At 50.2% G+C, this 20578-nt stretch overlaps 8 protein-coding genes across 8 annotated transcripts; 5 read left to right on the top strand and 3 right to left on the bottom strand.

Annotated features, from left to right (window-relative positions):
- Positions 1-585: 585 nt before the first annotated feature.
- On the top strand, positions 586-2153 carry C7974DRAFT_310730 (major facilitator superfamily domain-containing protein; the record flags this gene model as incomplete). Its single annotated transcript, XM_046138284.1, has 6 exons — positions 586-755; positions 805-1087; positions 1139-1313; positions 1360-1432; positions 1489-1689; positions 1736-2153. 6 exons carry the CDS (start codon positions 586-588, stop codon positions 2151-2153), a joined length of 1320 nt encoding a protein of 439 aa, XP_045997394.1.
- A 996-nt stretch (positions 2154-3149) lies between these two features.
- On the top strand, positions 3150-4198 carry C7974DRAFT_190156 (uncharacterized protein). The gene has a single exon (XM_046136576.1). The coding sequence runs from the start codon at positions 3391-3393 to the stop codon at positions 4027-4029; it is 639 nt and encodes a 212-aa protein (XP_045997393.1). The 5' UTR covers positions 3150-3390; the 3' UTR covers positions 4030-4198.
- On the bottom strand, positions 4042-5325 carry C7974DRAFT_394886 (snare associated Golgi protein-domain-containing protein). Its single transcript, XM_046141930.1, has 4 exons — positions 5079-5325; positions 4953-5026; positions 4707-4893; positions 4042-4656 (listed from the first exon to the last, which is right to left on the bottom strand). The coding sequence occupies exons 1-4, from the start codon at positions 5212-5214 to the stop codon at positions 4130-4132; spliced, it is 924 nt and encodes a 307-aa protein (XP_045997392.1). The 5' UTR covers positions 5215-5325; the 3' UTR covers positions 4042-4129.
- A 35-nt stretch (positions 5326-5360) lies between these two features.
- Positions 5361-5975, top strand: C7974DRAFT_454462 (uncharacterized protein; the record flags this gene model as incomplete). The annotated part of the gene is made up of 1 exon (XM_046145911.1): positions 5361-5975. The coding sequence occupies exon 1, from the start codon at positions 5511-5513 to the stop codon at positions 5973-5975; it is 465 nt and encodes a 154-aa protein (XP_045997391.1). The 5' UTR covers positions 5361-5510.
- Positions 5976-7029: 1054 nt separating this feature from the next.
- C7974DRAFT_394883 (uncharacterized protein) lies at positions 7030-7366 on the bottom strand. The gene is made up of 2 exons (XM_046141929.1): positions 7332-7366; positions 7030-7277 (listed from the first exon to the last, which is right to left on the bottom strand). The coding sequence occupies exon 2, from the start codon at positions 7245-7247 to the stop codon at positions 7071-7073; it is 177 nt and encodes a 58-aa protein (XP_045997390.1). The 5' UTR covers positions 7248-7277; positions 7332-7366; the 3' UTR covers positions 7030-7070.
- Positions 7367-8376: 1010 nt separating this feature from the next.
- On the top strand, positions 8377-10452 carry C7974DRAFT_463561 (glycoside hydrolase family 51 protein). Its single transcript, XM_046146237.1, has 5 exons — positions 8377-8570; positions 8643-8837; positions 8954-9081; positions 9137-9225; positions 9277-10452. Exons 1-5 carry the CDS (start codon positions 8464-8466, stop codon positions 10282-10284), a joined length of 1527 nt encoding a protein of 508 aa, XP_045997389.1. The 5' UTR covers positions 8377-8463; the 3' UTR covers positions 10285-10452.
- A 33-nt stretch (positions 10453-10485) lies between these two features.
- On the bottom strand, positions 10486-12484 carry C7974DRAFT_394880 (uncharacterized protein). The gene is made up of 4 exons (XM_046141928.1): positions 11982-12484; positions 11736-11848; positions 11165-11687; positions 10486-11116 (listed from the first exon to the last, which is right to left on the bottom strand). The coding sequence occupies exons 1-4, from the start codon at positions 12231-12233 to the stop codon at positions 10775-10777; spliced, it is 1230 nt and encodes a 409-aa protein (XP_045997388.1). The 5' UTR covers positions 12234-12484; the 3' UTR covers positions 10486-10774.
- A 1366-nt stretch (positions 12485-13850) lies between these two features.
- On the top strand, positions 13851-15131 carry C7974DRAFT_190073 (uncharacterized protein). Its single transcript, XM_046136573.1, has 3 exons — positions 13851-13959; positions 14007-14649; positions 14700-15131. The coding sequence occupies exons 2-3, from the start codon at positions 14138-14140 to the stop codon at positions 15055-15057; spliced, it is 870 nt and encodes a 289-aa protein (XP_045997387.1). The 5' UTR covers positions 13851-13959; positions 14007-14137; the 3' UTR covers positions 15058-15131.
- The last annotated feature ends 5447 nt before the right edge of the window (positions 15132-20578 follow it).

Below are 20578 nucleotides of genomic sequence, written 5' to 3'. Positions count from 1 at the left end.
AGAAAGTCGAGCTTGCAACGACATTCTTCTGCATTTTGCTCTGGACAACCACAAGTTGCCAGTGTACGACCATTTGGACGGCTGCACGGCGCAAAGCGCAAAGAAAATATAGGCCTGAAACTTGACCAGGGCTTGCAGCTGCATGTCAGCCACTCTACAGATCCAGTAGATTGCTTGACCACTCAAGCAACGCCAATACTCCGAATGAGTCAGATAAGAGATCTTCTCCTTATAGTCTACTGCAACTGGTCGGGGTTCACATTCTTTATGGTCTATCGACCGAGCGGTTGATCTTCCCCTCCCGCCCTTGAAAGAGTGCTTACGGTTGTACAACGTCGCCAGCCTTTCGGTGCTACTCTCAATGAGGATAAAGGGTACCACGATGCCTGAGCTTCGGCGCCAATTGCTTCGTAGTGCCAGAGAAACGGTCAGATAAGCTGCATGAAGGCTGCTTAGATTCGAGAGGTCTAGGTCGCACGCAGCCTCACCCATGTGCTAGGGTCTCACTTGGTACAATCCGTACTTAAGGTCAAGGACCTGACCTTCAAATAGGTACCCCAGTTTAACAGCCCTACGAACACAGCCATGTCAGAGGAAAAGACAACCGGAAAGGTTGGCATTAGTTCCACCCCTGATCTCTCCACTGGCGATTGTGCAGAAGCAGAAAGTCAGGGATTCGATCATGCCGCCACCAAGAAGCTACTTCGGAAGCTGGACTGGCACATCATTCCTTTCATGTCACTCATCTACTTACTGTGAGGGCGCCGCAACTCTGACCCTTATAGCTCCCTAACTTGCGAACAGATGCTTTCTCGATAGAACTAACATAGGCAACGCACGCCTCGACCATCTGGAGCAAGACTTGAAGCTCCACGGCTTACAATATAATGACTGCCTTGCTGTCCTCTTTCCATTCTACATTGCGGCTGAGATCCCCAGCAACATCATGATGAAGCTGACCAGACCTTCGATCTGGTTGTCGTTTATTATGTTCTTCTGGTCCGCAGCGATGATTGCACAGGGCTTCGTATCGAACTACTCTGGGCTGATGGCTACCCGAGTCTTCCTAGGCGTCTTCGAAGGCGGCGTAAGTTCGTCCTATCTCTTCTTGTATAAAACATGCTTACCAGTGTAACAGCTATTCCCGGGAGTTAACTACTATATTTCGCAGTGGTACCAGCGACACGAATGCGGCTTTCGGATGGCACTCTTCTTCTCAGCTGCAACGCTGGCTGGCGCCTTCGGTGGCATATTGGCTCGAGGCATCGCTGAGATGTCTGGTGTCGGTGGAAAGTCTGCGTGGTCATGGATTTGTGCGCTATCATTCTCCTCTCAATCGACTTTAACTGACAGCAATAGTCATCCTAGAAGGGCTCCTCAGCATTCTAGTCAGTATGGGTGCATACTGGTGCATTCATGACTATCCTGCAACGTAAGCGCTCTTCCAAATTCAATGCTGATCCACATTCTGACATCTCATACTTACAGCGCAACCTTCTTGTCGCCCAAGGAGCGTGACGAAGTCGAACGCCGCCTCCAAGAAGATCACGGCCACCTGTCCAACGACTTCGATATGAAGTATGTCTGGCAAGCGATCGGCGATTGGAAGATCTACATCTTCATGTTCATTTGCATGGCGGGTTTCTGTCCGATCTACTCCTTTGCCTTGTTCCTTCCGACGATCATCAAGTGCGTCATGCCCCTTTGGTACTCGTCCCTCGCTGACCTTGCGTAGGAATATGGGTTACTCAGCCAACGATGCGCAACTGATGTCCGTACCTCCTTACGTATGCGCCTGCTTCTTTACCATTGCAGCCAGCTGGTACGCTGATCGTGTCCGCAAACGAGGCATCTTCATGCTGTGTTTCCAGGTTATCGCAATTGCTGGCTTCTCAATGCTTGCAGCTACAGCAAAGCCACGCGTGCAGTATGCTGGAACGGTCCTTGCTGCGATCGGCATTTATCCCCAGATTCCACTTGGGATGGCATGGAACAGTGCAAATATTGGTGGAAGTCTAAAGAGAGGCACGGGAATTGCCATGCAGGTTATGGGAGGCAACTGTGGAGGGATCATTGCATCTTATGTCTACATCAGCCGCGATGGGCCTCGATACATCAAGGGACACTGTCTGCTGATTGCCATCATCACGTAAGTCATCTGCCCTGGTCTCTTGATAATTACTGATGCTGAAAGTGTGGCGTTCTGTCTTACTCTCTTTATGTCGACCTGGTGTCGCCTTGAGAACACGCGAAGGGAAAAGATCATCCAGGAGAGAGGTAATCAGGACTTGACTGAAGAGCAGAAGTTGTTAGAGCGTGAACTTGCAGATAATGTTCCATGGTTTAGATACACCACCTGAACGATAATCTGGCCTGAAGACGGTTCGGAGACATTTCAAACTAGGCTTAAGGCTGAGAGTAGATGTTGCACATAGCTGGAAGGACGCACAAATCGTCTGCCGTGTCCGCGGAAGGCCTAAGCAGCCGTATACCACGTGAACGAGTAAATGATATCCTTCAACCCTTCACCTACCCAGCCTAGCTTTGCAATTTCCCTCGCCCGTCTAGCTGCTAACCCCCTTTCTCTACATACGGACATTGTGCCAATCAGAACGTGATGAGGCAGTGTTTAGCGGGTGTTTGCCCCGCACCACGCCAGTGCGCAAACGCCACGCCTGCCCGGCGAGGCGCTGCAGTACGCCTAAGGCGCAGCACGGCGTGTTTGAGTACGAGAGGAACGAAAACGACGTCGCACCTCGTACAAATCCGCGCGACGTCCCAAATCTTGTGCGATCTTCGCGTCATCTAAAAGTTTGATCCAAACCATCGAGTGTCTTCCTACAGACAGACAGACAGCAAGAGGCGGTAGAAAGCTGCAGATCGAACAGCGGGTGGGGGCTTGGCGCATCAACGGAGAAACAGAAAATCGAACCGAGGCATCGTTCGCGACACTACGCGTGGAGAGCGCGCAGTACTCAGAGACTGTCGCGTCGTTAGAAGACGTTAATAGAGACAGCGTTACCGCCCTGTAGCCGCTGGCGGGAGTGCTCGTGCAACGAGGACTGAGACAGTTGCAGGGCGAAAAGGGCCAGACCCCCCCTCAAGAGCAGAACAACATCAAGGCTACCTTCTCAAGGAAAACTATCACTCTCACAACTCCGGTGTTGTATACTACGACCTATTCCTGGCCCAGCAAAAGTGGAGCCAAAAAGACATCCGGACTACCGCACACGTTTTCGTATTGTCCGCTTCACAGGGGTACACAGTAGAACCCCGACTCAACACCGCTCAGTCAACGACATTCTTTGAGAGAAACGGAACTACATCGCTAGCTCCTTACTCAAGCAACAAATATCGCAAACGGCGAATCACGAATTACGAATTTGGCGCATGGAGACAATACCAACCATCCACGACATCACACTGCCACGGCCTTCGTTCAACTCCACAATGCTAGTCCTACCAAATATGGACCCAGCTCTGCACACCAGTCGATCGTCATCACTGCCTCGGACCTTTCTTCGACACATTACGCATGCTACGACCTGGTTGTCAATTACCCTCCTCAGGATTGTCGGCACAGCCATGGCCATCCTTGTCTTGCCGCGTTTCATCCATATCGGCGTGCAATGCCTCGATGATTTGTTCGAAAGTTTGGGGAGGCGATCACACTCTCCCTGGGAAACGCAAATTCTCTGGGGTAACGGTGCTCTGGTCGGTCTTGCTGTTATGATTGTGGTTCATGATCTGCTCCGCCGTATTAGCTATAATGTTATCTTGAACGAGGACATGGAGATCGAGGAGGGGGGTGAGGAAACGCGTGACAACAGAACGGGTATCCATCAGAAATGGACGTGGGAGAGGTTATTGATGCGAGTGTTGATCCCGCTGTTGATGTACGGGGGGCTGTACTTGATAGGTCGGCAGCTGTGGATATTGCGGGCGGAGAACGGGGGGCGATTGATTAACGCAAACTCAGTGGACCTTGCAGATGATGCGGACGCGCGGTTAGTGTGGAGGGATCGATAGCAAACCAGCAAACAGGAATCAAAAAATTGTCATTATCATTATGAAGAAATTTGTAACACAGCTTAATCAAAGACAACGAGAAAGGGACGGCGCGCAGCGCTCACACCATTCTCGTCGGCTGCATTGGCTGCATCGTGAATTCCGACGGCTCCTCTTCGTACCGTCTCTCAAAAGCACTCTTTATGTCCGGCACAACTTGAACCTGACCCTCTGCGTTCTTCACTCGCCTGGCCTCTTGCTCCTCGAGTAACACTTTCTTGATCTTCGCCATCTTGATCCAGATCCATGCGCCCATAGCAACCGTGACCAGGAAAACAGCACCAAACATGATAGTCTTGATCAGATTGTCGCTGCTCTGCTGCACAAGGAGAACACCAAGATACACAAGGAAGATCTGCTTTGGTAGCGAGAGTAAAGTAGCGACGACGAAGTGCCAAAACTTGACGTTGCAGGTCGAGAACACAGCTGTTGAGAAGTGTGCTGGGATCGCGGAGAGTCGTATGACGAGGACGATGAAGAATCCGCCGTCGCGAGTGAGGCGCGCCATAGCGCCATAGTTGAGATTTGTGCGCTCGAGTTTAATAGCTCTGCTTCGGAAGAGGTACTTGAACGCGAACCAAGTGCCGACTGTATTGTTGTCAATGCCTGGTCGAAGTTGCAGCCCCAAAAGAACTTACCTTCACCTATAAACGTCCCTGCTGCCACAATGGCGAACCCAATCCATAGCCCGTATATGACACCACATAGTACTGCGATAATTTCGTGACCGAAAAGTGGAGGAAATGATATGATGACGAGGATCACAATGGGGATCAGCCACCCGGCCGGCAGGTCACGGACCTTTTCTGAAAAGGGGCGAAGCTTCTGGAGGGGCGTTGTGTCAGCACTGAAACCTCAAGATTGACAGAATAAGGACAACATACTTCAACGACCGCATCGTGTTCCAGCGTCAAGAAGACAGTGATGATCACAAGCGCTATGCCCAAGATGTGCCATGCTGTGGAGTTGGTTAGCGTGCGCATAGGGCTGCGGGCCTGAGAACGACGTACGGATGTATTTTGGTGACAGAAAGATCTTCTTCCAGTCGACGGGTCGGTATTCTGTCTCTTCTGGAGGGCCAGCTTTTTTTGTTTGGTTCTTCATTCCTGACATCTCAATGTCGTTTTCCTTCTTCTTGAACCACATCTTTTGGCCGTGTGTTTAGGTCCAGCAATGGGTCGAGCTAGTATAGTCGTCAATACTATCAGGGCAGTCTGTTTGTTGTGTTGAAGTGCAGAAGGGGAACGTAAGTCTCAATGCTAGAGTGCTGGAATGCACGTTCGGAGCATAACGTATGAATGGCGATCTGAAACCGGCATAGCCACACAGCCGGCGTAACTTAAGGTTGGCCAATCATCGCCACTCGTGTACTTTAATTGTGAGACGCTGGCGCGGGAGGTAGCCGCTTGCTCTGCAATCTTCAAAACCTATCGAGCTTCCGGATGGCTGTGTGGAGTCAGCCCTACAAAATGATGGTGAATGTGTGGTGTTGGTGTTTATGTTGCATTATTGCAGTTGGCTTGGCTCACGCCTGGAGAAGCAAACCAGTATGGAAGCGGCAAAGTTTCCGGAGAGATGTCTCGAACAAGATGACGAAGGTTCCATTTGGTCTCATTCCAGTCAAACTGTTTGTCGTGACGTCTGCTCGCGGGTCTGCCATGCTCCGAGAAAGACTGCGACTTTGCATTACAGTACAGGTCCTCCAGCACGGACAAGGCACTTATGAGGCTTACAAAGGAACACCTATCATCGCAATGAGCGTTCCGCAAGTCATCGTATCGCAAGTGTCAATTAATGTCTTTGCGTGTTGCACAGATGCACCAGAGGTGACGGTGGAGAACGCGTTGAGCCGGCTCGCCTTAAAAGCGGGGCTTGCCAAGTACCTAGCCGGCAGCGCCTCCGATTGACAGAACAGCAGACATGTTGTCGATCTTTATTATCCCTCGGAGAGTCTTCCAACAGAAAGTCATCTATAAACTACCGCAGTGTCAACTTTCTCCTTCGGGCATCATTGCAGTCATGGCTGCATCGTATGATTGATCAGTGCACTTCTGAAAACCTCCGTATTCCGACGCTCGTTCAACTCACGCAGCGCGCGCAAACGGGGTTGTCTCGGCGCTTCGAGCCACCAAAGAAGCAAGCAGCCAGCAGCCGACAAGATCAAAGTCATGCAGTGATCATTTTAGTAGTTATACTCAAAAGTGCTGTTGTGATCAGGGATAATTTCTGCTTATGGTCGTTCTCTGCATCATGACGCTCAATGTCGATGCTCTGCTTGTGACGCTTATTCATATTAGGAAAAAAGTAGGGAGCGTCGGTGGAGAGTTAGTTCATCTTTTCAAGGAGTCGACTGGCTGTCTCGGACTGGAAACAGTAGAAGATTTGATGGAATGCACACCTGTTCGTTCTGTTAGTATTGGTGAGCCTTGGTCAAAAGAACACCCGTTGCTTACAACGAAGTCAGTGATAATCCAACAGAATTCTCCATTGCAAGCCCGGCGGCCTACCTGATCACAGTATTGAGCCCGAAATACGGCATCGTAGCGAGCGCAATATTCTTCGAACGGGTGTTTGTGTCGATAATTCCGGCGAGGATCATCCAGGACGACGGTCTGCACAGCGAGCGCTAAAATTGTAGTCATAAACCCAGATGATCATGATGAAACACTCAGTTGCCGTGGTATCTTATTTGAACCATAGGGGGAACACAGTAATAAAGTGGTCGAGACGATATAAGTGATCATGTTACATGGTTTACCTACGATCAGAGTCCGTCGACATCGATGAAAGGGTGAACGAAGCATAGGCTACCAGCGTAATGATGGAAAACAAAGCATGCTACTTCAACGTGTCAGCACCGGTAATGCCATTTGACTTTCTATCCGGACAGAGTAGTACTGGATACTGGGCACACCGGTCATCTGGACGGAACCTTGGATTGCGCAGGCGAGGAAGAGACGGCGGAAGCAAGACCTGTCGGCCGATAGCTCAGTGCACGACTTTTACTCGTGCTCGTTTCCGCACGCAATCGTGTTCTGTATATGAACTTGTTTGGCCCAGACCCATTCGTTATATTCATCGCCATGAGCGTGGAGCCTCACAACCGTCTCTAGACTCACGTCAACCCTGCCGTGATCAATCGGTCGTCTCAGAAACTCGGGGAATATCATGATGAGCATGGCGAGCGGGGATAACCTGAATATCTAGAGGTGATTGCCACTGTCCGTTATAAGTCGATGCGAAACTAACGTGGGTTCCATAAGAGATCCATCTCGCCATCAATGCACAGATACCCAACACGGACTGCTGGGGTGATCTACTTCGGCTTGGTATACATGAATGATCATGTAAATGTCACTGGAGACCTGTTGTACTGATCCAGGACTCTCCCTAGACCAGCGATAGCTCGACCGGAGTGCAATCAGAGCATAGACTGTTCACCCGTTCAGATAGTACCACCGAGAAACTAATGGTAGCACCAACGTAACAAGCCAAAGCATCATCCAAAGAAGGCGCCACCTATAAAGACTGATACAACTACACCAGCTTCGCTCATGGCAGGTTGGAACTTGGGTTCGACTTCATTCGAGACCAAACCCTGTGCAATAACACCCGGATAATAATGATACGTGAGATGTCCAAAGAGAGCGAAGAGGCTAGCCATGAACTAGAGATCCTATCAGCAGACCATTCGGCATTGGACACTACCACAGAATCGAACTCTGACAGTTCAGCGCGAACACCATTCTCGTCCCGTGAAAGACAATAGTCGTGACTTTCATATCGAGAAACTGACTCCTTACTCGTTGACCACCCTCCTCGCGCGACGAACTTAAGAGGTCATTGTCTAGTGCCATATGCGACAAAGCACTATCGCTAATGGACGACTGGGTATTACATCGATGAATTGACAGTAACTCCTTGTATTCGCCTCAATTTTTATTTGCCAAGCAGGTCGCGAGCTGCCCTGCTTGTCGCTACGTCGATACTGTCGACAGCGGATGCCGTATTGAATGACCGAGATCATTGTACCCCGGAGGTGGCTACGCCGATTACTTGCGTACCCGGTGGTCTCGTGCACCGCGTGTGCGCTCCGATGGCTAAAAACTGTGGCTCGGTATAACGATGAAGCGATGACTGGTGGCTTTTTTGCGACCGAGCTTTGAAGCTTATCTGCACCGCTCCGGGAGCCATCCCCCGCATGGCTAGAGCAGAGGTTTTGACAGCCGGGCGCCTAACTATTTTCGGCCCTCGGGAAAGCCGCTCATCGGAGTTTTGAGCGACTTCACGTGGTGTCATGTCAATGATCGCGGAGATTCACCGTAGCAACTTCCCTTGCGATGTTTGCGTCTTGCCCAGTCCACCATCCATATTGTCACCAAGGTTCAAATCAATATGGCAACCTTCACGAGCATTCCAGAGGGCGAGAAGCCCTCGATTAGCGTTCACCCTACCAACAAAATCGCAAAGATCAACGAAAACATTTATGGCGGTTTTACAGAGTAAGCATAACCTCGGAAGCCTAGCGAGAGGCAAGGTTGTCTGCAGTGCAGAGCCGCACTGACCGAATGTAGGCATATGGGACGCTGCATCTATGGCGGCATCTACGATCCTGGCAACCCGTTATCAGACGAAAATGGCTTTCGCAAGGACGTTATTGAGGCATTCCAAGAATTGAAGGTGCCTGTCGTCCGTTACCCAGGTGGTAATTTTGTCGCGACTTACGATTGGAGAGACGGCATTGGTCCTAGAGATCAAAGGCCTGGCAGGTAAGGCAACTATTATATTCAAGTGGTCGTCTATCGGATATTGGAATAGCTCCGATGCATCCAATGGGCATGCTCTGAGACGTACTGTGCATGTAGCTCACTAACGATTGGCGCAGGCCCGAACTTGCATGGATCGGCACAGAGACAAACGAATTCGGCACTGATGAGTTCATGAAATGGTGCGAGGTTGTCGGTACTGAGCCATATCTTTGCCTCAATTTCGGTACTGGAACTCTAGCCGAAGGTCAGTTGCTCATGTCAGCTTTCTTCCTATTGCGTACTGACCTGTATTCTTTCAGCTCTGGGGTGGCTCGAGTACTGCAATTCAGATCGCAACTCATACTACGCCAACCTCCGCCGCAAAAATGGTCGTGAGAAGCCATACAACGTAAGTCATGTCGCATTAGTTTATGCTACCCCTCGCTCAATTCCACTGCAGGTCAAATACTGGGCCCTTGGCAACGAATGCTGGGGACCATGGCAAGTTGAGCAGATGACGAAAGAAGACTATGCCAAAAAGGCCTGGCAGTGGGCTAAGGCTCTGAAGCTGCTCGACCCAACCATTACACTCATTCTTTGTGGTGAGACCGGTTATTCGTCCTGGGACTACTATGTCCTCAATCAGTGCGTTAAATGGTCCATTCATGGCCTGAGCGGTGACGCTACTACCAAGTCATTCATCGACATGCATAGCATTCACCTCTACACAGCAGACAATGAACACCTGCCTAACGCTACCGCACCCCGAGCCGCAGAGCGTGCTATTCAGATGGCAAGCGCGCTCATTGATCTTGCGCGAATTGAGAACCAGGTACCCGAAACCGTCCCAAGACCAACAATCTGCTTCGACGAGTGGAACGTCTGGGATCCTGTTCGGGCCCCTGGTGAGGAGGGTGCTGAGGAGAAGTATACACTTTCGGATGCTCTCGCTGTTGCCGTCTTTCTGAACGGCTTCATCCGCCAGGCCAAGGACATGGGCATGGCCAATATCGCACAGTCTGTCAACGTCATCTCACCTCTCATGACGAGCAAAGACGGGCTTATCAAACAGACCATATGGTGGCCGCTGCTTCTGTTTAGCAAGTACATGCGCGGTCACACCATCGCCATCAACGTCAAATCACCTGAGTACACTGGCCGTACAAACCCCAAGTGGATTCGTGGAACAATTGAGACGCCCTACCTCGACGCTTGTGCTGTAGCTGGTGAGGACGGCTATACAAACTTGGCCGTCACGAATGTCAGCGAAGAGAAGGATTTTGAAGTTGACCTCAGTGGCATTAAGACGGAGAATGTCGAGGTTCATACCGTTACTGGTGAGCATGTACAGGTTACTAACACTGCTGAGGACCAGCAGGTTGGTATCAAGGAGAGCTCATGGGATGGTAAGGGTGCTTTCACTTTCCCGAAGCACTCCTTCACTCTGCTCAGATGGAAGTCAGCTTGATAAAAAAAGCAAAGGTCCCATAGATTCACGACGTAGGTACTTGACTAGCAATATCAATGGCGTTGATAGACTCGGATCATCATTCCGTAATCAAATACGATGTCCAACACGGGGCCAGATGATCTTGGACAGGCAGAAGCTCAGATCTTTCTGCCAGCATTTGAACGCAATAGTGCTCCAGTCACTACTCTGTAGATTGTTGGTAATGTTGTTTCATATAGTATGTTTGCCTGTATGTGCAGTGCTAACAATCGAGTGTCGTCCTACCCCGCCCATATGCGCTCACTCACTTTGTAACTATGTTCTCATACTTTATATGGTAGAAAGCGTAAAGAAGCAATAAACAAGCATTAAATTGAACACCATATCGCTTCATATTCACGGCGAAATGTATAACTGGCGTTGGTTACAAACTGTTGTTGAATCGTAGGAGGACTAAGCTAAGCTCTACCCAGAATGCACTCTCACCCCAGGCGATGCCAGGCTAGAATCAAGGTGTGCTTGCATGTTCCCATTCTGGATAATCTGTGTAGCAAATGGTGTTATCTTCGAACGGCCCGTAAAACCTGCTTCGATCATATGGAGCGAGCGGTAGGCTTTCTTTCAGCCTCTTCGGCAGATCAGGGTTACTGATGAAGTACCTGCCGTACAATAGCGCATCGTACTTTCCGGATTCGAGCACGCCCCAGGAGTTCGTGTCGTCAAAGCCGCCGGCTGAGAAGAACGGTGTGCTGCCAAAAATTTCGCGGAATGGCTGAAGATCGATTGTGCTTAAGCCCCATGAATCCAGGAACTTTTGCTTTTCGGACTCGCTGTGGATCTGCTCGTAGCGCTTGAAATCTCATCAGTGTGGATCAACATCTGGAAAAATCAGACTTACAGGCTCAATAAAGCTCACGTATGATAGGTTCGGATGAGCTTCTTTGAGCTTGCGACATAACGTGCTCCAAGTCTCCATACGCTGCTCACAGCGTATCTGATTGAACAGTCCAAACGGTGACAGCCTGATAGCTAGGTTTTCGTCACCGACTGCCTTGCTCAATTCTCTCATGAGCTCTAGTGTAAAAGTGCAACGCTTCTCCGGGCTACCTCCGTATGCATCTGTCCGCTTGTTGACGTTGGAGGCAAGAAACTGTTCGGGAAGATATCCGTTTCCCCCATGTAACTCCACACCGTCAAAACCGCATTCCATGGCCCACTTCGCCGTGCGAACGTAGTCTTGTATTGTCTTCTTGATGTGCTCTACGGTGAGCTCGATGGGAGGGTTATCGATATAGCGGGCTTGCTTGGAAGTGTGAGGCGGTGGGTATGCGAAGCACTCATTTGGATCATCCCAGGGCAAACCGGAAGGGCTGACAATTGGTGTGCCCGTCATTTGCGGGATATTGGCTCGTCCTGAGTGCCTTCTTCTCGTCAGTTTGATCCTCAAAACCCATCGTGCGCTGACATACCACAATTGCAGATATGCAAAGCCACCCTGTGTGTGAATAGCATCTGCGATCTTCTTCCAGCCGGCTTTCTGCTCTTCGATAAACAACCCAGGTACGCCCGGCATTCCATTGCCCTGCCATGTAAGTCAGCTTTGCTAACGTTCAAGCTGTCTCAGTTCCACGATGCACCCAGCTCTTTCAATGGCATGCAAAGAGAACTCGTAAACAGATGATAGTAATCGAGCTTTTAATGTCTAATGTACCCACCTCAAGCGACGGCGGGACGCCTTCGGTAATAACAAGTCCTCCTTTGGTAGTCCGCTGAGTATAGTACTCCACCATAAGGTCGTTCGGAAGCCATATGCGATTCGGCTCCTCTGGTGTACTTTCTGCACTCAATGGAGTTCCTCTGTTCCTGGTCAAAGGTGCAAGTACCACACGATGGTCGAGTTTGATCTTGCCGTTGCCAATGGTCAGCGGCTCGAAGAGCTTCGAAGTCCGGCCCGCGGGGGTCGTCATTGCGACTGTACAGAGAGACTACGAGATAGACACGTCGTTCAGATGGGATGATATTAAACCTCTCTGATCCTTCAGGGGAGGGGACACAGAGTCAGGTATACCTAGTGTCGCTTGCTGCCATGCGACGGTGGGAACTAACACTCGCCATGCCGGACCCAATCTCCTATCAATCAAAGCAGGCTCGCTTGCTCAGATACCGTATCTGGTCATCGCACCGTCCGAAGGAGCAGTTGCGGAAACGTGATCTTAGGTGTGTAGCCGATACTGTCAAGGGTCCTCTTATCAGCCAAGTCGCTGCCTCATCGAGGCACCGCCAAGACGTCATAGTGGGTCTCTCGCACCCGCATGCTCGCCATGGAGTTTGCTTCATGCAACATGTCGCTTTGGCAGTGAATAGCCTTAGCACGAGGCCGTTCCAATTCCCGGCACTCTGGGACCTGGGAAGCCAACCGTCTACGAACACAATTTGCTCACCGCAACACAAGATTAGCCTTCTGATCTGAGTCTTGCAGAGTGGTCTCTTCTCCACAATCTATGTCTCTAGATTCTCATAATTCATTGCCGTTGATCTTGGATTATTGTTGCGCGCGACAGAAGGAGAGTTGGAGTTATTGTTTGTCCTTATGGTGGTGTGATGTGTGGGCTTCCAACTCACTGATGGTGTCCAAGCGTTCCTTCAGCCCCTGAATCATGCAAGTCCTCGGATCCGTTTCAGTCCAACCCGCGATAACCGTTTTATGACAAGTCTTAACTGAAAACAGGAGAAGTAGAAGCGGGACAAGGTCGACCCGTGCACAAGCGAACAATTTGGGCAAGGATCACGTCGCTCGTAATCATGGTTAAATCGGATTTCGGTTGCGTTAACCCGAATACACTGATAGCATGTTGATCTTAGCCTCCCGAGGTCACAGTCGCAGCGGAGCCGTCTACGCGATCAGGTGGTTGGTGGCCTAGCCAAGGTCCAGCAGGTGCATTGCTGTTTCGAGTTCGAAATCCTGTTGCTCATTTTGCTCTACTATTGGTATTGTATGGCTGGGGCTAGCATCCTGTGAGTGCTTGCTTTTGATTGTGTAATAATTACACAGCCGTTCAACAGCTTAGCAACAGCTGGTTGTGCACACTTCTTAACAAATCAGCAACGATAATGCCATGCACAGTCGCCTCTGTTGTACAGGTAATGGTACGTTACGTTAGAATTACCGGTAGTAGTCGCCCCGGTCGTTCATCCGCCCACAAAACTTATGCCACCAACCGTAGTACCTATTTGTGATTGGGGCGAAGAAGCTGCGTACCGTGCAGGAGTTCCAGGACGGCACGTATAGCTGCTTCTCCTGAGTTCGACCCAGTATAGCGGAAGACGAATTTCTGTGTTGCATCAGAGTAAGTCCGTATTGTATAACCCTGTATATAGAGGAAGTGGGACCTAGCGCGCGATGAGATGCAGGTGAAAACGGCAGCACCTAATGACAAGCACAGCGTCAAAACTCACCTACCTTCGTAGCTGGAATTTGAGTGTCCGATCAAACCCGAGTGCTTCTCGCAATGGCTACAGCAGCTGCATCGCCGCCCCCAGGATATTCGTCGGACCTGCTCCACCCTAAAGATGAATTGAGGACGATCAACACTGTTACACAGGCCCTGACATTGACCGTTTGTACGGTGTTCGTCTGGATCAGAGGATACCACAAGCTCAGAACCATTGGCCTCGACTTAGCTGTCGACGACTGTAAGTAGAGATTGAGCCACTACGGAAAGAAAGCTCACCAATGGCAGATCTGACGCTTGCATCCTGGATTTTGATGACAGGTTACTGTATCTCTGGATTCATCTGTAAGTAAACTTTTTCCACCTTTGAATCGATAGTGCTGACCGAATAAGTGAGTGTCCATGGCGGAGGTTACCATATGTGGGATATCTCAAAGGAAACTGCCGAGAAGTTCCTGCAGACTGCATACGCCGCCACCATCTTTTACGCACCTATGACTCTCGCCATCAAACTGAGCCTCCTCACTCTCATCGCTCGAATTTTCTCGCCGTACAAGAAGATGATACAAGGCATATATGCTCTCGGAGGGTTGCTTGTCATATACTACATCACCTCTCTCGTCCTAAAGATACGCGTCTGCTGGCCGATCGCTGCGTACTGGCAGGGTGACATGAGTAAGTGCCTGGATCAATCGGCAGTAATACTTGCCGATTCGATTATCTCCACAGTCACAGATGCTATCATGCTGGTCCTACCTCTTCCCTTGACCTGGTCTTTGCAGCTTCCCACAATAAAGAAGATTCGCGTTGGAGGCATGCTTGCAGTCGGTGGCCTTGCGACGGCTTTCAGTGGCTGGAGGCTGAATTTGATATTGACAGATGGAAATTCACAAGACACCACCATCTTGTTCGTCCAAGTAGTAATGTCAGGGCAAGTAAAATGTCGTGTGTTCCACTCCGCAATCAGCTAATGAGTGTCAGTAACGCTGAAGCTGGGATTGCCTTGATCTGCACCTGCCTGCCCGCATTTGTTGCTCAATTTAACATCATGAGAGACCGCGTTGGTTACGGTTCTAGTCGGGAAACAGAAGGCCGAGGTGATACATCCGGAGCACAAAAGCTGTCGACCTTCAAGTCTGCGCATTTGGGAACAGGGAAACCTAAAAAGCATGGTGGTCGAGAAGTATTTTCTGACGAAGTCGAGCTTGTGACGCAGGTAAAATCCTCGTTGGAAACGGATTCGGCGGGGCTTGGGAGTGGGATTAGAAGGAAAGTCGAGGTAACTCATACTTTTACGTATACCAGCGACTCGGACGACGGAGTCAAACCGCCAGTATAAGACCAGACTACCAATCTAATGTCTTCTCCCAAATATCGGCTTTACGATATAGACAGAAGTGGTTGTGGGTAGACTTCGAGCCCGTGCAAAATACTTCGTCTTCAGCTTATCAGCTTTGCTGGTACGACTACTGGTTCCTGGCTGTTCTCACTTTTTTCGAATACGCGAGCCACATCCCTGCATCTGACTTGAAGTTTCAGAACATCGTTCGGCCAAAGAGAAGTCAAGAGTGTGCAGACTGGTGTTGTCGTCTCCTACATTACTGTCTTCGCTACTGCAGGTACGGCCGCTTGGGGCCATTGCGTGAGACGTCTTTGTGACATAGCCATGATTATGCCTTGAATTTCTGCCCATCTCGACGTGACAGTACTTGCTATCGATACAAGCGAACGGAGGTGTCAACGACGATCACACCGTATCACATACGGCTGAAAGTGTCCGGCTGTTCGCATCAACGCTGCACTCATGATAACTGAAGCTTGAAGTCGTGAATCTGATCGCGTAATCTAGCTGGCAGTCTGAACTAAGATGTAGTTGTAGTGTGGTTGGGTACAGTGTCGACACGTCAGCTAGGGAAGATGACGGAACGCCGAGGGGCAGCTACCATATTAGGCAATATTCAAGAAGCGTCGAACACGGTTGCCCTTCGGCCACGCTAGTGACTAAGCCTGCACATCTATCGCGCGGGCTTTTCTTCCCGAGGTCAACTCAACACCAGGTCGACGATGTACTACGTCTGGTGCGTGGTGTCCAGTGTTTGTCGACTAATTCACACCCTATTGTCTAGCCGCCTCGTTTTAAAGAATATTACTGGTGTGGTTGAGCGACCTCATCGCTAATCTGCTCAACTCGACTTCGGTCAGAGTTGGCGACAAACATATGCTTAACGGCGAACGTTCCAGCGCAAAGACTTATTAAGGCTGTCACAGAGCTAATATTAGTTTGCTCACCATCAAACGTTTGTTTGTTGCCAACTCCGCAGATAGCCCACATCGCCCACCATTCTACGTACACTCATGATATTGATGGTATCCGCCCACCCTCCCATTACGTTTTATTGTCTTCTTCCTTTTTGACTTCGAAGTTTAATGATAGACGCTTCCAAACCCTAGCTGGCTCGTCTGTGACTGAGTAAGGTAGGTGCCGCGTTGTAGGTATATGATACTGTACCATCTCAGTTTCCGTACAGGCAACAGAATTTAGGAGAGTGGAAAAGTCTATAGCGATTGGTGTTGTTTCGAACGACGCCGGAGAGATCTTGACAAGTGACTTCGGGAGCGACAGTGTCTACCACACAGGTCAGAGTGGTTCAAAAGCAGGCGGAGGGTATCTGAAGGGCAGGTGAAGGACAGATGAAGGGCAGCAGTGTTCTGACTTGGGGGGCGAAATGAAATACTAACCATTCTGTACCATCTCCACGGTTCAAGGAAGAGCATCCGGACAGAACGGCTTAAATAACGTAGGCTATCTACTCGTGTGTTTCTTTGGACTCAGCAGGCATCTCCAGTCAACTATGAAATCGCTTCTTCTTAGCCCCTGCCTTGAAGCGAAGGCCAATCTTTTGTTTGTTGTTGTGGCAGCATTATTCATTTATTTATTTGTTATCAGCTGTCCACGCGCTCAGGTGTGATTTCTCTCAACTCAGACTGCGACACCAAGTACAAACTTCTGAGCAATCATCTTACAGCCACGCAGTCCCTCGCATATGAATGAAAGATTCATGTCGCGAACATCCATCGTTGAAGTGCTCGGCGAGCGCGACAACCTTGGTCTTGCTTGCAACGAGCCGAGGATTTCTGGTCACTTCGACAAGTATACTGTATGTATTCCCTGTACAGGCCGTCCCCTCGGTGCCCATTAACATAGCTAGAATTTGGAGGAAGCAGCTTTCACGCACTTTGATCATCCTCGTGATCAATTCTACGTACACTTCCACCTTGAATCCCATCACCGATGTGAGGTCAAATTGAAGCCCAACCTATGGGACGAAGGCACTTATTTCGTACTGAAACTGCTCAAGGATGGCACTCTGAGGCTGATCCCACACTTTCAGTCGTGGAACTACGTACTTTCGATACTACACCGAGGATCTGGAATCAGCACTCAGCTCTCCATGCACCGGTCTTTGGATAGAACACTCACAAAGGATGATGAACTTTCTCCGCAAACATCTCGAGGCAACCACTGCTCACATATCCGGACTAAGACCACCTCCAATTCTCGAAATATACCACCGCTTCCCGCCTCCATCACACCACATACCTGGGTCGCAGACTTCAAAGCTGCCCAGAAGTACTTCATTAACGAGCGCAATCTACCTGGAGTGCAATCAAAGTACCGAAAGGAGGCATCCCACAGGTACACGCAGCAGGAGATGATTCGCGGGAAATACGGAGTGCGCGCAGCTATGGCGTGTGAGAACTGTTCAGACCAAGAGCGGGCGTGCTACACGTATCATCCATAGTGTTACGAATGGGAAATTGAGGGCAGCACCGCTATCATTTATCTTGGCTGGCGATGCGGGAATTGCAGGTATTAGTGTCATCTCGCGGGATGTAATGTGCAGTGGAAGTGAAACTTAACATGGGTTGTCAGTATAGAGCAGGAGTTGAGTTGGCACTATCTGATCGAATCTGTCTCCATTGGAAGCCTGTGAAGCTTTACGGCATTGCAGTTGTGTAGTATATGCATGTACGATAAGCGCCAGAAAGCCTGTTGGACGGTCCAGACGCCGTATTGAAGTCTTCTTCTTCGTCATATTGGGTATTGGCTGCTCTTGACACCAATATATAGCGTTCTTAGGTCACGAGGCACATATCTAATGTGTTTCAGCAAGTATAGAAGATAGTCCTAAATCGACCAAGATTCCGACTGGTGATTCATATGGTCAGATACTATACTCCTCTATGGACACTGTTCCTATTTCGCTGTACGACACTTGTTCCGTAGTTGGTCACGACGGAGAGAGCATCAGCGTTCAAACTGTATGAATCTCCAAGCCTTTAATGACACTTCAAATGTGCACTGCCATCTCATGTTCTTCGCAGCCAGGTTTCCTGACAAAGGAACAGATTACAGTGCGGAACCATGCTGGCTCTTTGGGCAGCCGAAGTTGCTCAGTGAGCTATCCTAGTTGGCCAAGCTATGTACACACCGCATTTGCCTAGTTCTGCTCCGAGAGACTCTGCTTTTTCTTCGTTTTGCTAAGTGCGCAAGTTCATTCTGCGTAGCAACATCTGAGATAAGATCCTAATGTAGGATCTCGCTACTTGTGTATTTTCATCACGACTGCGTGCAGGAACAGTGCAGCAGATCTCCGAAAGGGCAGCGCACAAGAGCGCGATCGATCGGTTCTGAACAGGGTTTCTCTATCCACAGGAAACCTCCCCATTCGCTCCTCGCAGCATGAAGGCGTCAGCAGTAAATTCAACAACAACGATCATTAGGTATCGCTGACGCGTCCCAACCTATGACGATCCAGAACACTCACACGGCATCCGAAACAGCGAGGCCAGCGAAAATCTAGTCGTCAGAGCAGCGGTGAGTTAACGAGACATCACTGGCGTGTACGCTTGTCCCAACGGCTGTGGAGACAATGGAACGGCCACAACGGGTCACCATCGCACGTTGGGTTCTCCACCTCGTTTCGCAACCGATCGCGAAAGCGAGGTCTGCAACGGTAACGTTGAGCTGCGCTGACAACGGTTCCGTTGCCGCTCACGTACGGGGCGAGCACTCCCACGCACCACTGTCTCCACAGTACCGCTGTTTGCTTGCGTGGATAGTGGGTCAGCACTTTGTCACTACTCGAAACGAAGGTTGGGTACCAAATTCTGTAGGCGAACATTGGCTAACGAAACGGCGGTTCATTCTAGGGGAAGCTGAGATGGTGTGGAGGAAGGCGCCTGCCGACTGCGTGACCTGCACAGACTTGCAGCATCTTGATGCTACCTGGTTATAGTCAGCAGACCACAGAACCCTGGTAGCCCAGGGCGTAGGCTCACGATAGCGCCGCTGCAAGCCTCTGCACATCTTCCTGAAGCGATGACAGTTTTCTAGCCCGCGTATCCACCTCAATACGTGTCAGTGCAGTGCAGCTCCGACTCGCATCTGTCATGTTGCTTTTCATAACATCCCGCTCAGGAGTGCTCGGTAGTGGGCGTCCGTGTTCATCAAAGAGAGTTTGGATTACCGAGCGCGGGAGTTGGGTCTCGGGGGGATCCTCGTTGTTTGCAGCAACGGCGCGGTGCCAGAACCGCTAGTTTGCACTGCGCGCCAAAAGCAACAGCACGTCGCCAATCATCAAAGCCCTCGAAGCCAGAAGGCACCACGAATTGCCGCCCAAAGCGCCATTGTGCACGCCTTGCCGAACGCAGACCATGCTCAAACTCTATACCCTCGAATCAGTTAGTCGGCAGTCAAATAGCCGAATTGGGCTAAAGCGACCCGAACGGGCTCCGATATGCACTAACAACGCCGGCCGGCTCAGATGGGATTTTGGCGGAGCTAGGAATGCCCTAGAGAAGGTCGGCGACTAGAAGTTTGGATCGAAACGGTAGTGACGGTTGACGGACGGGCTTGCAGTGCACGACAAATCCGTCGAAACGTTGTTTAACGTTTCGGACGTGCCGCTCCTTGGACTGGGCGAGTGTGTAGGGCCGGTGAACACGGCCTGTCTAGCGAATAGTCTACCAGACTGTCGTGTCGGCACTGTGTACCTCCTGCACCGGGGACGAGCGTTCGGGCGCTTGCTAACAAGGTGCACTGGAGGCGGTGGTGAACGATGGAAGGAGCTTGGTCGATAGGAACGTCTAGTGAACGGGTCGGAGAGATTAATGCGAGAGAAAACGTGGAAGCGAACGTTTGGAAATGAGGATGTCGTGTTAGTACACATGTTGTTCGTGATGCCCCTTACTCTAGACCATGATAAATCCAAACATCACTGTACAGTAGGCGTCAGGCGAGTCATCTCATGCTGGACGCATGTCACTGTGGTTAGACTTCGGCTACAGTGTCTTGTCACCTGTAGGTATGTCTGTCATTCTCGGATCGTGCATGGGGAGCAACGCAACAGATCGGACCCGGTGCAGAGGTCGTTCGCCGTCCGTAGTCTTTAGCTGCATACGCTCCAGAGGTCTGGGAACGGTCGGCTACTTCCTCAAAGGGTATGCAAAGGGACCAGAAGGAGAGGAGCCCGCATCCAATGACGTTCTGGACCGAAAGCAAGCATGTTTATGTTGTTGAAGTCACACACACTGCTGTACGAGCTTTCAGTGGGTAACTTTCCGCCATACGCAGTCTTTAGGTGCATGGAGAGTGACACTTTCTAAGCCCAGCCAGTGAAAGACAAGTACGGAATAATTACATCTCCCTCTCAACCAATAACGTTCCGTGAAGTCCTTTGTTGATATCACTTAATGTTAACTTGCGTTTTGACTTTCTGATTAACCCTGAGATGTCATTCAGCTGCAGCGTCCGGTATCAGGATGCATATGCCGGATTTTTTACATCTCTGTCCAAT

Source organism: Boeremia exigua (genome assembly GCF_020726555.1).
Source record: "Boeremia exigua strain MPI-SDFR-AT-0100 chromosome Unknown C7974scaffold_6, whole genome shotgun sequence".
Lineage (NCBI taxonomy): Eukaryota > Fungi > Ascomycota > Dothideomycetes > Pleosporales > Didymellaceae > Boeremia > Boeremia exigua.
This window is presented reverse-complemented; position numbering and strand designations above follow the sequence as displayed.

Coding starts and splice junctions, on each gene's coding strand:
- C7974DRAFT_463561 (XM_046146237.1), top strand. CDS start 8,464: ATGGCAACCTTCACGAGCATTCCAGAGGGCGAGAAGCCCTCGATTAGC. Junction 8,571..8,642: donor ATTTATGGCGGTTTTACAGA/GTAAGCATAACC, acceptor GACCGAATGTAG/GCATATGGGACGCTGCATCT. Junction 9,082..9,136: donor TACTGGAACTCTAGCCGAAG/GTCAGTTGCTCA, acceptor GTATTCTTTCAG/CTCTGGGGTGGCTCGAGTAC.
- C7974DRAFT_394880 (XM_046141928.1), bottom strand. CDS start 12,233: ATGACGACCCCCGCGGGCCGGACTTCGAAGCTCTTCGAGCCGCTGACC. Junction 11,849..11,981: donor GCGTCCCGCCGTCGCTTGAG/GTGGGTACATTA, acceptor CTTACATGGCAG/GGCAATGGAATGCCGGGCGT. Junction 11,117..11,164: donor ACGTGAGCTTTATTGAGCCT/GTAAGTCTGATT, acceptor TGAGATTTCAAG/CGCTACGAGCAGATCCACAG.
- C7974DRAFT_394886 (XM_046141930.1), bottom strand. CDS start 5,214: ATGTGGTTCAAGAAGAAGGAAAACGACATTGAGATGTCAGGAATGAAG. Junction 4,894..4,952: donor AACACGATGCGGTCGTTGAA/GTATGTTGTCCT, acceptor ACGCCCCTCCAG/AAGCTTCGCCCCTTTTCAGA. Junction 4,657..4,706: donor AGGGACGTTTATAGGTGAAG/GTAAGTTCTTTT, acceptor ACAACAATACAG/TCGGCACTTGGTTCGCGTTC.
- C7974DRAFT_190156 (XM_046136576.1), top strand. CDS start 3,391: ATGGAGACAATACCAACCATCCACGACATCACACTGCCACGGCCTTCG.
- C7974DRAFT_394883 (XM_046141929.1), bottom strand. CDS start 7,247: ATGCTCATCATGATATTCCCCGAGTTTCTGAGACGACCGATTGATCAC.
- C7974DRAFT_190073 (XM_046136573.1), top strand. CDS start 14,138: ATGTGGGATATCTCAAAGGAAACTGCCGAGAAGTTCCTGCAGACTGCA. Junction 14,650..14,699: donor GTCCAAGTAGTAATGTCAGG/GCAAGTAAAATG, acceptor AATGAGTGTCAG/TAACGCTGAAGCTGGGATTG.